At 38.4% G+C, this 15,788-nt stretch overlaps 4 protein-coding genes across 4 annotated transcripts; 2 read left to right on the top strand and 2 right to left on the bottom strand.

Annotated features, from left to right (window-relative positions):
- Positions 1 to 921: 921 nt before the first annotated feature.
- On the top strand, positions 922 to 3,145 carry LOC149108200 (uncharacterized). The gene is made up of 3 exons (XM_089295540.1): positions 922 to 1,210; positions 1,568 to 1,973; positions 2,370 to 3,145. Exons 2-3 carry the CDS (start codon positions 1,769 to 1,771, stop codon positions 2,609 to 2,611), a joined length of 447 nt encoding a protein of 148 aa, XP_089151666.1. The 5' UTR covers positions 922 to 1,210; positions 1,568 to 1,768; the 3' UTR covers positions 2,612 to 3,145.
- A 2,780-nt stretch (positions 3,146 to 5,925) lies between these two features.
- LOC149108201 (uncharacterized) lies at positions 5,926 to 6,897 on the top strand. The gene has a single exon (XM_089295258.1). The coding sequence runs from the start codon at positions 5,926 to 5,928 to the stop codon at positions 6,895 to 6,897; it is 972 nt and encodes a 323-aa protein (XP_089151384.1).
- Positions 6,898 to 7,641: 744 nt separating this feature from the next.
- Positions 7,642 to 10,577, bottom strand: LOC149108202 (uncharacterized). Its single transcript, XM_089295541.1, has 2 exons — positions 9,835 to 10,577; positions 7,642 to 9,122 (listed from the first exon to the last, which is right to left on the bottom strand). The coding sequence occupies exons 1-2, from the start codon at positions 10,025 to 10,027 to the stop codon at positions 8,962 to 8,964; spliced, it is 354 nt and encodes a 117-aa protein (XP_089151667.1). The 5' UTR covers positions 10,028 to 10,577; the 3' UTR covers positions 7,642 to 8,961.
- Positions 10,578 to 13,040: 2,463 nt separating this feature from the next.
- LOC110063324 (small ribosomal subunit protein uS19-like) lies at positions 13,041 to 15,227 on the bottom strand. The gene is made up of 3 exons (XM_020770298.2): positions 15,139 to 15,227; positions 14,653 to 14,976; positions 13,041 to 13,189 (listed from the first exon to the last, which is right to left on the bottom strand). Exons 1-3 carry the CDS (start codon positions 15,139 to 15,141, stop codon positions 13,076 to 13,078), a joined length of 441 nt encoding a protein of 146 aa, XP_020625957.1. The 5' UTR covers positions 15,142 to 15,227; the 3' UTR covers positions 13,041 to 13,075.
- Between the last annotated feature and the right edge of the window lie 561 nt (positions 15,228 to 15,788).

Genomic DNA, 15,788 nt, shown 5'->3' on the forward strand with positions numbered 1-15,788 from the left:
CGCGATGCTCCTCGTCGCGATGTGCTCAGCGATGAGGCGTCTGGGGATGAATCGGCCGACTCGGTAGATTCTAGCGCATTGCTTCAGGTGACTCGTGCTCAACAAGAGCAGGCGCCACCGAAAAGTTTCAGCGAGGTCGAGGACCCCTCGACAAGCTTTTTCGGCAACATTAGTCAGGACTATGATGCCGAAGAAAAGACGTCTGAGGCCGTAACCGCCAAACTGGTAGAATAGGCCCTTTGCAGCTGGGGTCACGTGACCAAATTTTTTCTGAGAAAATTTTCATATTATGGGCTATAACTTAAAGAATGCCAGAAATGGAAAGAGCACATCGAAAATACCAAAATGGCCAAGTTTGGGGCCCCTGGCATTAAAGAGTAGGTTTATACGACAGCTTGAATTTTCGGAAAATTTAGAGGATTTGTATGGAAAATGTTGCTGGAGAGCAAGACCTTGCTCTCCAACAACTTTTTCCATACAAATCTTCTTATTCTTTTAAAAATTCAGACTGTCATAAAATCTCATTCCTTAATGATGGGGGCCTCAAACTTTCGACATGCTTTTTCCATTTCTGGCATTTGTTAAGTTATAACCCATAATTTTATGAAAAGTAGGTCACGTGATGGCTTAGCTGCAAAGGGCCTATTTTATGGTTGCCGAAAAGTAGCATAATTTGACAAAAAAATATTTTCATTCGGTAAACGACACATTTTTATTCGCTAAAAATATTTTCATTCGATAAATGACATATTTTTATTCGCTAAAAATATTTTCATTCGATAAATGACATATTTTTATTTGTTAAAATATTTTTATTGGATGACATATTATTCGTTAAAATATTTTCATTCGATAAATGACATATTTTTATTCGTTAAAAATATTTTCATTCGATAAAAATATATTTTTTCGATAAAACCATTTCCATGCTCCTTTTTGCATTCGATAAAAACCATTTTTATTCGATGTGTTTTTCATTTGATAAAAATATGCTTTCGATAAAGTCACGTGACCCAAGGACGCATGGCCACAAAGCATTACGGCACGGTTACAAAGCTTCCCGCCATCGGCCATTTTATGTTGTCAAAATGCAGAGGATGGATGGAAGCATGGAATTAAATCGCTCGATCATACGGAGTGAAGTGAGGCAGGCCATCAGTGAGTACTGTGCCACCAGAAATACTGGAAAGTAGTCCTCAGGCTGCACCGAGTGAGTGCCAATGTAGTAATTATACCTTAAATAAACAAATAAACAGTCACCCGTCACAAAAAGCCTTTGAGAAGAGTCCACTCTTAACAAACTAATGCTCAAGGAAAACGCTGATATCAATGCAAAAAACACTACACTGTGAACACGAGAGATTAGACGTGAAATCCTGGGACATGTACAGATCTAAACGCTACTAACCACAAAGGCAAGGCTTCCTCTCCTTTTATCCTGTAATAGACTTGAAGGCCTGATACATTTCTGTTGATTGTCACTCAAACACCTGAGGAAACCTGAGACGTTGGATAAATTAAAAAGCTAGTTGTTTTAACTTTAATTAAAAAAAACATTTATGTTTAGGTGTTTAGCAAAGATGACCTGGAGGAACTCACCGCCGATGACAGAGAGAAATTGGAAGAAAAGATTGTAAGCCATGGTCTCAGTGATGTGCCACTTACCAAGCTGAACAAGGACAGGGCAATCAAAGACATTATGACAACAGAGGTTATCATCACAAGGACCCTGGCAATGGACTCTTTTTTTTAAAGGACTTCAGACTGTATGGAATTAGGAAGAATACTGCGGGAAAACTCAAGCATTTCTAAGGAAGTGTTTCCAACCAAAGATGACGTTGACATTGATGCAACTATGGTGAATGAACGCATGAGGACAGGTATTTATGGTGAACATGACACCAGGTCTGCAGAACAGAAGTTAGCATGTGAATGGTTCTACAAATTCATTGATGAACCATCTTCCCTGAAAGGTTAGATATTGCCAAGAGTTAGTGAAGTGCACTGCATGACAGCATACATGTAAAATGTGAAGCTTAATATTAGATGAACAAAGCAATTTTTATTCATAAAACAACGTATTTCCAACAAATTTCCTTAATAAGAAATAAATAACACAGCTTACTATGCCCTTCTTCAATTTGCACATGTACAGCACTTGCTGCAGTGTATTTCATTTTCATTCCGTTTTTGGTCAAGTATTTTTGTCTTTTCCACAGGATTTAGATGGATAAACCAATGATTATATTTGTCTCTGTTTTAGTTATTTTCAGTGGTAAGTCTGCTGAAATCTTCCAATGTCCATAGCAACTGAATGTATGCTTTTATATCCCAGTAGGTGTTTATTGTGAAATATGATTTTATTTCAGATGAAAACACAGGCAAGTCTTTTGTGAAAACCCTGGTAAGGTTTATTTCTGGTAGTACCCAGTTGCACTCCCACGATCAGTTTGAAGTGACATACAACAGTGATCCTTCCAAGAAACTACTTGAAGCCAGCACCTGTTTTTCTACTATTTCTCTACCAGTAGCCCTCAGTTGCTATGAGGATTTCAAGCAATCTTGCCTAACAAGTCTCCTTTATGGTGGTGAAGGCTTTGGCAAATTTTAAGTGTCTAAAAATTTAACTAGAAACTTTTATTGACATCTTAAAAACCAAGGAAAATATTAACAAACTGTTTTGGTTTTGGTTATTTAAAAAATGGAAATTATGATTGAATAAGTTGTTATTGGTGTTCCATATTAATGTTGATAACCACTTGATAAAGCATGCCTGTTCTAAGTTCTATTATAATTAAACAAGATGCCCGTTGGGTTAGTTTATGCATGTAGTTGTATCAACGTTGTAACATTGAATCAATATTCCCTGTCATTGGTAAGTTTGTGGGCAATTAAGACAACTAAAAATATAAAATTAATGAAAGTAATACTTCTAGTTACAAAGTATGCTCAGTTGAAACTGTTTACATAGAAAACCTGTATTAAAAGCTCCTGTTTTCATTTGAACTGAAAACACTCATGTTCAGTGGACTTTCTCAAGGCAAAACTGTTTCTTTATTGTAATGTTAGTTACTATTAGTGTTGCCATTGACAGGTGATACTTGAAATAAACTGTTACACTTTCTGCTCCTTTTTTCATACCCAACATTGATATTTTTTGATGGGAAATATCATGTACATGCTGGCTGTGGCTGGTACAAGAGTTTTAATGTGAGGTATATTCAGTCTGGACACCATTGAAAGCTTACTGTATATATTGTTTTTCCCATCCCCCTTTCTGCTGCCAATGAGGCCTGTGGGAATTCATGAAAATGCATGAAAACAATGTTTATAGTAGATAAGTTGAGTCCCAACAACTGCCTTTTATTGTGGAAGAAAAAAAGCATAAACAAGGATTTCATTAAAATTAGCAAATGAATGCTTTCAGTCTAGTTTGAAAGGAAAACTACAGTAAAATTATCAACTTCGCTTAACATTGCTCAGAAACAGATGTAAATGTATGTGTTCTGTTTTAATTTTAGTCATCGTTTAATTTTTGTGTAACCAGTTCTAAGTATCATTTATTGCTTCAATCATGTTCATTTACATAACAATTTTCAAACAAGAAAAAATTGAATTCAGTTTGGTTAAAAAATTATGTCAATCAAAAATGAATTTATTTTAAACTTGAACAATTGTAGTTAGAATTGCTCCTTTTTATTTCAAGATTGCTTTTAGCACATAAAACGTGCCTTTTCCAAATTTTAGAAGCCTGCATTATACAGTTGAAGAACTTCAGCATGTTGCTGGTCTGTTATATGACTTACAGGTTGTCAAAGGAAAATTCAAAATTACTCAAGCAACTCACGGTAAGCCTCAAGGGCACTCAAATATATGTCTATACCAAAGCTGCCAGATTCAGCCATTGGATTAATTAGCTGTCTGAATTCTTCGAACAATTCTTCTGGGAAAGGATTCTCGATCTCTTCAACTTCAACAGATCCATGTTCCTCCAAAGGACATGGGCCCTCTGGGTCAGTACCATACCATTCCATCATATCTTGGGTAATTGCCTCATTCTGCATTTGTCGATTAAGCATGCCATTGAACCACAGCCTCTCAGGTGACCAGTTGCGTGGAGTGAGAACTCTGCACTGTGTTCGCATCTATCCACTTTGAAGCTCTGTAATCGTGCCGTAATGCTTTGTGGCCATGCCTCCTTGGGTCATGTGACTTTATCGAAAGTACATTTTTATCAAATGAAAAAAGCATCGAATAAAAATAGTTTTTATCGAATGCAAAAAGGAGCATGGGAACGGTTTTATCGAACAAATATATTTTTATTGAATGAAAATATTTTTAACGAATAAAAATATGTCATTTATCGAATGAAAATATTTTTAGCGAATAAAAATATGTCATTTATCGAATGAAAATATTTTTAGCGAATAAAAATATGTCATTTATCGAATGAAAATATTTTTTGCGAATAAAAATGTCATTTATCGAATCAAAATATTCTTAGCAAATAAAAATATGTCATTTATCGAATCAAAATATTTTTAGCGAATAAAAATATGTCATTTATCGAATCAAAATATTTTTAGCGAATAAAAATATGTCATTTACCGAATCAAAATATTTTTAGCGAATAAAAATGTCATTTACCGAATGAAAATATTTTTTTGTCAAATTATGCTACTTTTCGGCAAGCATACTATTTGTCAACAAACGTTTCTCAGCTAAACTTGGTGACGGGAAGTACAAGGAGAAACTTGACAAATATGGCTGCGCATCAAACTGTGACAAGGTCACTGTACCAACAGTGAATTCTGAGATTTGGGACAAGCTTACTCATCAAGCTAAACGGAGGGATCTCCGCGTAGCGACCATTCAGAAGGCAATCACGAAAGTTGGGGCTATCTTGACTGGCTCAGCCAGCAAAATTATGGCTGCACTTGCTGACTCGAAAAACTCCAGTATCACCTCAACTCTGGAGGAACTTCTGACCATCAATACAGATGCTATTGCACTGTTGGGTCACAGTAATCAGAGTTTGTCCCAGCACCGTCGTGATTTAATCAGGCCTTGCTTGAACAAGGAATACAGCGCCTTGTGTTCGCCCCACATTCCAATCACTGGGAAATTACTTGGAGATGAACTCCAGTCCCAACTCAACAGTATCAAGGCTTCAAACAAAATTAGCAACCTTGCGGCCGGTGCTTCTAGTCGCCGCTTTCACGACAAACCTGGCAATAACAACAAAAATGGAAAGTCTTTTTTAGGCCAGAGGGGAAAGAAACCCCATTACAGCCAGAAAAAACAGTGCGAGAAAAAGAAGCAGTGACTACAAACTGTTCACTGAACGATTTACTTGACCAGGTAGATGTAAATAAATTTGTATCGCTTATCCCTGCTCTGACAAATTATTTTACTTTGAGAGCACACTGCTTTAAAGCTGGTCAACTGGTTGATTATGTAGACAATTGGAAATTGATCACTTCTGATCAGGAGATATTGTCTATGGTTCAGGGCCTACATATTGAATTTCAATCTATACCTTTTCAAAAAGGAAGCTCCATTACAGTGTGTAAAACAATCTGAAATGGATGTCATTAGCACTGAATTTGAAAAACTTCTACATAAGAGTGTCATTGAAGCCACAGGGCATGAGAAAGGAGAGTTCATATCTCCCATTTTCATCAGACCCAAAAAAGGATGGCTCTTTTTGGCTAATCCTCAATCTGAAACGACATAACATACACGTTGAATATCAACATTTTAAAATGGACACCCTAAGGTCAGCCATAAACATGATGAGGCCAAACTGCTATATGGCCTCCGTTGACCTAAAGGATGTCTATTCAGTGCCAATTGCCTATTGTGATAAAAAATACCTGAAGTTTGAATGGATGGGTCAGTTTTACAAATTTACATGCCTTCCCAATGGGCTGGCTTTCTGCCCCTCGGAAATTTACAAAACTATTAAAACCAGTTTATGCTACTTTGAGGCAGTCTGGTCACTTATCCTCCTCTTATATAGATGATTCATACCTTCAAGGTGATGACTTCAATGACTGTGTCACTAATGTCATAGCCACTATAAAATTGTTTGATTCATTGGGGTTTGTTATCCACCCCTTAAAATCTGCCCTTGTGCCATCACAGAGAGTCACCTATTTGGGTTTTGTTCTTGATTCGATAGAAATGAAAATTTACCTGACCCAGGACAAAGCTCAGAAACTTAAAGATGCATGTGATAAAATACTTGCCTGCAGCAACCCTTCGATAAGGGAAGTCTCATCGCTGCTGGGCCTTATGACAGCCAGCTTCCCAGCTGTCATGTACGGCCCTTTACACTTTAGACTGATTGATATGGATAAAACAAGTGCTTTACAACGTGCTAAGGGGAACTTTGATATGTGCATGCAGCTTACAGACACCTCATTAGCTGACATTAAATGGTGGCGAGACTCAGTGCACAGTGCATATAATGTTGTGCAACATGGTAAACCAGAGATTACAGTGTTCACAGATGCATCGTCTTATGGGTGGGGAGCCGTGCTGGGCAGCACCACATCGAGGGGTGCTTGGAGCACAAGTGAAGCTCTCCATCACATCAATTACCTTGAGATGCTAGCTGTGCACTTTGCCTTAAAAGCCTTTCGTGCACACCTTGAAGGCAAACATGTTAGGGTGATGATTGACAACACCACAGCTGTCTCAACCCTTGCACACATGGGTACAAGTCACTCGCCATTTTGTAACAATTTAGCCCGCATTATATGGGACTGGTGTCTTGATCATAATATATGGCTGTCTACAGCCCACATCCCAGGAAAGTTGAATGTTCTTGCTGACAAAGAATCCAGAAATACAAACATGGGAACAGAGTGGGCTCTAAACCAAAGTGTGTAATGTGATGCAATAGCCAAATTAGGTTTTAAACCTAACATTGACCTGTTTGCTTCAAGGCTAAACTACAAAGTTAAACCATTTGTGGCATACCAACCTGACCCTGAAGCTTTTGCAATAGATGCATTTACATTATCATGGGAATCATATTTATTTTATACCTTCCCTCCTTTCAGTCTCATAGCATTAGCTCTTCAGAAAATTCAGGAGGAGGAGGCCACAGGACTCATACTAGTACCCAAGTGGCCAACTCAACCATGGTGGCCGACACTCATGAGAATGGTAATTCAAAATCCTCTGGAACTGCCTCGGAAAAAGGAGCTGATAGATCAGCCAAGTCAACCAGACCTAGTTCACCCATTACACCCAAAGCTAATACTGCTCCTATGTCATGTATCCGGGAGCAACTCGAAAGTCAGGGACTATCAGAGCAGGCTACAGCCCTGGTCATGGACTCGTGGCGAAACAATACAAAAAAGCAGTATGAACCCTACATTAAGAGATGGAAGCAGTACTGCAGTAAAAGGAAAATGGATCCCTTTTCAGCTTCTGTAGAAACGGGAGTGAATTTCCTAGCTGAGTTGTAACATACTGGTGTGTGCTAGATGTGCTTTGTCAACCTGCCTCCTCATTGATGGTTGTAAGAGCTTTGGAAGTCATCCTTTAGTGAGCAGATTTACCAAAGGGGTTTTTGAATCCAGACCTGCTCTTCCTAAATATTCTGAGACATGGGACGTCAAGCAAGTGTTTAGTTATTTGCAAACTTTACATCCTCTAGAATCTCTTACATTGAAAGATTTAACTCATAAGTTGGTTATGTTACTGGCTCTTTTGTCAGGACAGAGATGCCAAACACTGTACTCTCTGAGTGTGTCAGATATGAAATTAAGCCCTGATAAATGTGTTTTTGTTGTCAAAACATTGTTAAAGACTTCCAGGCCTGGCAGGTACATTTCCAGCCTGAAGTTTGTCGCTTATCAACCAGATCCTCGGCTGTGTGTTGTTACTTACATGCTAGAATATGTTAAGAGGACCAGTGCCTTTAGACAGGGTGCATCTCAGCTGCTTTTAAGTTACAAGAAACCAAATAAGCCAGTCTCGGCAGATACACTTAGCAACTGGATTAAACACGTATTAAGCAAATCTGGCATTAGCACTAGTCTGTTTAGTGCTCATAGCACCAGGTCAGCTTCTACCTCCTCTGCTAACTCAGCACAGATACCTCTGGATACTATTATGAGGAGTGCTGGATGGTCAAATTATGATACCTTCCAGAAATTTTACAACTTGCCTGCTGTCGGCCAAAATAACTTTGGAAATGAGCTTTTGAGATCTTGTACCCCTTAAGGTCTTGTCATGTGCGCATTGTACAGCAATACAAATTGCTTCAGTTTTGTCAACTGACTGTTATTTCTTTTTCTTATGTGTGGCTCCTAGTCACATGGGCTTTAAAGTCTCACGTGACTCCGAAACGACCAATGACCAATGATGAAGTAGAATTCAACAATTAAACGAGACTTACCTGTAAGGTGAAGTTTGATTGGAATTCTACGAGTCATTGGTCGGGAGTGTAGGAGTTACGTGCCCTCCCTATTATACACCATTCTACTTACTGTAATACCCACCCTTTATTCATTTTGTGTGACTACTCGCCAATTTGAAAATTGATCTCCCAGGTTCGCGCGCTCTCTCACGCAACTCCTACACTCCCGACCAATGACTCGTAGAATTCCAATCAAACTTCACCTTACAGGTAAGTCTCGTTTAATTGTTGAATTGCACACGCTATTCAGATCGCGCGAATTTTTCAACTATTTTACGAATCATTTGGCAGGCAGTCACAGTCACAATCAGTGGTAAATTGATAGAGGAACAAAGCATTTTAGATTTTTCAAGAAACCTTTTCAAGAAACCTTAGTTTAGAATATGATTGGTGTAAAGCGCTTCTCGAATTTAGGAAACTACGTTATATGTACGCTACAACAGTCCAACATCCTTTCCTATTACGGTTTCCTCAAGTTACAGTAGGTTGGACATTCACTTCATTTGTGAAGCTCAAGTTTGTCTTTAGCAGTCAGTTTCTGAATCAGCGCTCAGCCTCCTGTTGCCATGTTGTACTCTTAGAAGAACGCTCGAGGCCATTTCCGGATCATCTTCAGCATTCGATGTTTTTGTAATCTTAGGAATCCTGACGGAGTAACGTTCACAACAGTAGCAAGACACAGCACCTAGGAACAACACACATGTGACCTTGAATTGTATGTGAGGATCGAGACGTCAGTACATGGGATAGCAATACCTGCATGGGTGCCAATGTCATTTGTTTGGTGTGGAATAATATGAACAAGACGAATCTGTTGGTAGGGCTGGTGGAATAAGGATTACAACAGAATCTCGACCGTCTTACGACCACCCCGTTAAAACGCCCACTTGCGACGTTCATTTATGACCACATTTCGCGAACCGAGCGAAAGCTCACTCAGTTTTTAACCTAAAAACGTTTTTCGATTTTTAGAACAGAGGTGAGTTCTGGCCGTACGCCGCGGCATTCATATGTTTCGTTATGGAGGAATGACTCCACAGAAAATCCTTCCCGTAGGCCAGCTTAACTTCCTGAAGATCTATAGCTGTTATGATCGAACCAGTTTAGTTAGAGATCATGCAGTGGAGAGTTTTTTCGAAGGAAACCAGCCTCGTTGAATAAGTGAAAATCTTGTTTTAAGGAACCATGTCAATTAAATTTTGTGTCTCCTGACCTTTACCTCGTGCACAGGGAATTTCCCCCACCCAGGCCCCGCCCCTCCTCCCCCACCCCACCCCTAAAAGACACAGGTGGCTCAGGGGACGAGAATGCATTCAAGTATTAACTACACTATATTAAAAAGGAATATAAAAAAGCAAAACTAACGATCAGTAAATTGACTCATTTCAACTACTTACAAACTAACACTAGGCCAAGTATAAAAATACCAACAACTTGCCAGACCAGCAGACCCCAGAGAGGTTGATCAGGTACTGTGGAGTCTTCAGATGCTTTGCGGAATGCAGAGTACGGGTCCAGAGACTCCTCAAAGTTCACACCATCATTTTCCAATTTTATCGCGTGGAAGGTAATGTCGTATTTCCAAGCCATTTTGATAGCTTTCGGGCAGAAATTAGAGACAACTCTTCCGACTTCTAATATACAGTCACAGATAACGAGAGAATCATAAGCAGAAACGCCCTGGCATAGCACTTGAGGTAAATCTATGAGAACTGCTGTGATTTAATTCATTTTTTTTCCATTTGAGTAACAGAGGCGGTTTTTTTTTGGCCGGTTCTCTAGGCATGGTATTCAGATGGTTCTTTGCTGAGTACTCCCCACAGAAAGCCACTTTAAGAAGTGTCTCTCGTAACCACAACAAAATCTCGTTTTCCAATAAGAAACCATGGAAAATTGCCATTTACAATTTCGTATTGCCTTGAAATTGATTCAGTTGAATCATCTTCAGTAAAATGAGTTCTATCAAATAACCCCCCGAGGACTCTCAGAGGTAGTTTTCATTCTAAATGTAAATTATGACTGGGTTAAATTATAGTTTATTCTTTATCGGCAACTAGACCAAATTCAGATTTTTTCCCTTGAACATTCTCTGTCTTAACTTGATGACTCTTAGGAATTGCATTTCAGTATTATAACGTGCTATCACGTGACTGACGTATGCTAAAAGGTTTCCGAAAGCTGCCAAGTTGTCAATAATAGAATCGTCACTTCTTACATTATCCGTTTGAAAACAGATAACGAAGAAAGCAATACTGGAACGGATGCAATATTTCAGAAGTCAAATACCTTCGCATGCTCGAGTTTCGAACCACGCTTTGAAGTATTAGTTACAGAATTTTCTAAACATCTTACCTAATAAGAATTACGATTGCGCTGAAAATCTGGTCTTTTTTGTCCTCCAACCCTGCACAACCAATTCTTTTATGTCCTTATTTAAAGAAAAACGTTTGTCATTTGGATTGGCAGGTGTTTTAAGCGTGCACATCGCTAACTTATACATCAACGAAAAAATTAGCATTTTTAGGGTACATACAAGTCGATTAATTATCAGTCACCAAGGTACCCATTCTTATCTTGAAACAACAGTCGTGCCGTTCACGTCGATAAAGGGCGTTTTTTTTTCTTCTTAGGACTAAATTTTACCTCATTGGGTTTAGAGAGTGGGAAAGATGTAGGATTTGAAGATATGACTCATTTTCTCCCTTTGAGATAGAACATTTTTCCTGTTTTGCCTATTTTTGTAGCTATTCTTTCCGAGCTAAATCCACCAAACATTAAAAGTCATTAAAAAATATTTTCAAATACACAGGTGCAAAAAAGTGTTACTTTTAGCATTAAAACAAAGCAACACAAGTATCTGAATAAGGTAACCAACGTTTGAAAAAAAGGAGCGCGCTTTTTTTCTACAATTATGCATGGAAAGCCCCTGGTTCATAAATGATGGCTCCAAAAGCCACGTTGGGCGGGGAGGGATACATAGACTTCCCTTTCGAGGATCGTCAAGGGCAAGGTGACCTCACCATGTTCAGTCAAGCAACGAAGCTACAAGCCTTTTTATCAACTAACCGCCTTACTGTAGGGAAAACTGACGTTTTAAGCGTGAGCACTGAAAAATTTCGCGGGTTTCGTTTACTAACCGACGCAGTATAGTACTTTCTCTCGAGACTCACTTTGTTCTATTGGCAAAAGCTCCATTTTGCATACATGGCTTATTGACCAACGGCTGGACATTGGCCAAGCTCTTTTTTGATGTTTATGGGAGCTAGTCGAGGTTCATTAACACGCCACAAACAAAAACGGTAATTTCCAGCTATTATGAACTCACGCCTGGTCAACACAAGATTTGTTATATGGCATACAGGACGCGATTTTCTTGAGGAATACAGAGGGCAGTCCAGCGGGCAAGCTTGCTCATTTAGCAGTGTAGGATTTGGTACCATATCAGAAGCCTGTTTATTACAATCAATAAAACACAGCAAGTGAACTGACTCCAAAACATTCGCACTTAGTATCTGCTTTGGTACGATGAGAGTTAATAATGGCATAATCTTGCAGTATGAAGGCTGGCTTTCATTGGGGCACATCCATAAAAAAAATGTGCACGAGATGTTAAACGTTGATAGAAAAACTTATTAACAAAAGGCGGCACTTGATAGCGCCTCACTGCATCCGTGGTTGGTGCTTATGTTCAAGTGCTACTAAAACCCAGCCTCACAAGGATAGATTTGAATTATGGGATTTGTTGTTCTTGGACTGGAATCTTAGCTTATAAATGAGTAGTGTCAGGGATAGGGTGGAGAGGGTTCTGGAGATTAAGCAAATGAACAGATTTTCATCTTGCTAATTGATAATTCATCAAGTTTAGACAAAGCAAATCATGATCACCACCTGGTTGGATATCTGATCCTCATTAGCATAGAATTTTTTCATTTTCTCTCTATGCTTTCTCCTTACTTTTAGTTTCAATTGAGAAGATAGTGTTTGACCACATATCCAAACAACCTGAAGTTTGCCACACATACTCCACTGCGCCTTGCACTGTTAACCCTCTTCTCAGTGGAAATGTGGTCAAACACAGTCTTTTGAGTTTGATGTATTACATGAAATTTGACCAGCAATTGAACACTTATTGAAGCTTGGAACAAACTTGTCTGTTTTCCATTTTTTCCAGAATTATCATTATTCTTTGTACTTTTCTTTTTCAGACCTCTTATTGGAGGAGTTTTATGCTACTGACTGTATTTGCTTTCTCTCAATTTTAAAAAAGTAGTTTTTAGACTTAAATTACCCAAACTAAGTTTGGAACAACAACCAAAACAAAAGTATGCAGGTGTTCAGTTAAAACTTTAGAATATCCACATTTTTTGAGCACATGATTTCACAGAGCAAGTGTTGTAATTAGAATCAAATATTTGGAATCACTATATCAGCCCGATATTTGTAACATAAAGGAAGGAAGCCTGTTTGCTCATTTGCAATGTCTCAAAAAAAAATTCTTTGGTATTGTTCACTGGCTATTGTTAGAGTTCATTTGATGAAGTGATTCATGAAGAAAAATGTTAAAATGCGTCAAACAGGTTGGACAGTGAAGACTACATATAAATAACAGCTTAATATATTTTATTGCAAGTTGGTTCACTACTTCAGAGGGATGAAGCGAGATGAGTGAGTAGCACCAATACCAGGTCGGCCATGCTTGACAGGCTTGTATGTGATGGAGAACTCTCCAAGATAATGTCCAACCATCTCTGGCTGTCAATACAAAGAGAAAAAAATACATTATATTGAAATCACTGAAATAAATTACAAGTTTTAAGTTATTTAAAGCTAAAGTATTTAAATTCCCCAAATAAAGTGATTTTAAAATCCTGTTACTTTCCCAATGTTTGACCAGAACCATAAGTATTGATACTCCTTAATTAGGGGACAAGTTAATATAATTAAGTAAGGGGCTAGTAAGAGTTACATTAAATTTGCCCCAATATACAGTTGACTCCAGATAACTCACACCTTCAAGGGAAATTTACAAAGGTTCAAGTTATGGGGAGTTTGAGTTATCAGGAGTTGAGAACAAATGGCTGAAAATAAGGGAAAAGACAGTGTTTACCGCATTTATATTCATACAGTGTAAATTTAAATCAAATTTAATATAGATAAGTCAAGTCAACGGACATGAGGGAGTTATTGACATTTCAAAGGAGTTAAACAACAGAGCTTTATGACGATACAATGCACTATCGTTAAATTTTCCCCAAAGCAGCAAAACTTCCCTGACTGCATGTAAGAAAATGCAAACAACAATAGCAAAAAGACAAAGAATACACAACTGCTTCAAAATAAATTATTTCACTGTTTTGGACCACAGTATTGTTTGCTTTGACTTGTCATATTGATTGACAAACATGGTGCAAGTTATTGCGGGTAAATTAAATAGAAAATGATCTGAAGGGAAATTAAAATTGCTTCGAGTTAATGGGAGGTTCCAGTTATCAAGGGTTCGAGTTACCTACAGTAAAATTATAGTTTAAATGTATGAAGGAAATCTAAGGGAAATCAATTTTGGTTTGAGTTAGTGAGGGTTCCAGTTATCCAGTGTCAACTGTACTCTCCTAAATGGTCAGCGACTCCCTTATATCTGTTTGTAGATCAAGTCCTTTACTAACAAAAGACAACTGAATGTGGGAAGTTTAAATTTTTCTTCTTAAGCACAATCAAATTTTATTTCTTTTCTTGGCGTCACAAAAAACAGGTGAAATGGAGATCTCTAGATAATGTAAATATGTCAATTTTAACTTAGTTTGGCGTGAAAAAAAAAAAAACGTTATCAGCTGAAAATAATTCTATCAACCTAATCTAGAGATCTTTACTTTTCTTGTTATTGCACTGGATTCCACTTTGCACGAACAAGGCTCCCTGAAACACTATAGTCTGCAAATGATGGCCCCCAAACTTTTTTTGCACACAAGTTGATCCAACAGGAAACCATCAGAAAATGGTGAAGTCACTCGTATGCTATTATTCTCCTTTTTGTTTATCTACAATATTACTTTGTTTCTCTACTTAAGGACCACAGAGTAAACCACTGGGATACCAGTAATTGTGTTTAACCTATACCCTTGATAATGCGAGTAGCTTTCATTCGTTTCTGCCGACACTGTTTTGTTATTGCAAACATACGTACTAGAACAAATCAATGAGTAGTTCTTGATACCTACCTTGATTTCCACTTGGTTGAAAGTTTTGCCGTTGTAAACACCAACCATACTCCCGATCATCTCTGGAAGAACGATCATGTTCCTCAGATGTGTTTTTACAACGTCGGGTTTCTCCATCGGGGCAGCTTCCTTCTTCGCTTTTCTCAGTCTTCTCATAAGGTTCACCGGCTTTCTTTTGAGTCCACGAGAAAATCTTCGCCTGGCACGGCAGTGAACCAACTCCATAAGTTGATCATGAGATAAATCAAGAAGCTGGTCGAGGTCGACACCTCGATAGGTGAACTTACGAAAAGTCCTCTTCTTCTTCGGCTGTTCTTGTTCAGACTACGAGAAACAAGTACGTCATGTTTGTAATTGACTTGTTCTGTGATACCAATTCAGCTATTCCATATAACTTACGTTAAAAAGCAACGAAGTTTTCCGTAAATAATTGGAAATATACAAAACCAAAGGACGATGGAAGTGGATAACAATAACAATACTTACCATGACTGCCTTCTTGCTCGAGCAAAGGAGGAAAAGGACGTGAAGAAATTGTTCCCAGGACTTCACGGAAACATTTTTTTCTAGCCTGCAGTATTTTCGTACAGCAACTTGTTCAATAACGCAATTTTATACTTCATATACGACAACTATTACGTACCCCTATCGGAAGTGCCCTTCGAGAGACGTGTGAAGTCAAATGTTCGCCAGTTCCTTACGGCGACATCAAGTTGTGAGACGAGGTTTTGCGCGGCCAAGCACAAGATCTATGATCTCTGGTGACGTTGGAAGAAAATCGTCTTGTCACTTTTCTCTCTCCGTTGCATGCTGGACTTTATAGTACAGTCGAACCTTAACCTCCCGTAAGCACGTAAGCGACCATCCAAAATATCAAGCCTGGGTGTCCTAGGTGGTCGCTTACGGGAGGTGGTCGCTTTAATACGAGAGCTTAGAGCCCAACACTGTACTTCGATTTTTATACTGTAGTTCCATTACACTGTTGACAGTTCTCGAGGGAACAGTGAATCAGGAATTCAGTTCTAGTTTTCTGTAATTATAGGACAGTTACGGTCGCCTGTCTATTTTAAGACTGATAAAGTACAGTGTATGTGCATTTTTTTTCATTTTTTAAGTGTTTTATTCATGTAAAACAA

The sequence above is a fragment of the Orbicella faveolata genome, unplaced genomic scaffold, assembly GCF_042242905.1.
Source record: "Orbicella faveolata isolate gen_17 unplaced genomic scaffold, um_ofav_v1 contig_26, whole genome shotgun sequence".
In the NCBI taxonomy this organism is placed as follows: domain Eukaryota; kingdom Metazoa; phylum Cnidaria; class Anthozoa; order Scleractinia; family Merulinidae; genus Orbicella; species Orbicella faveolata.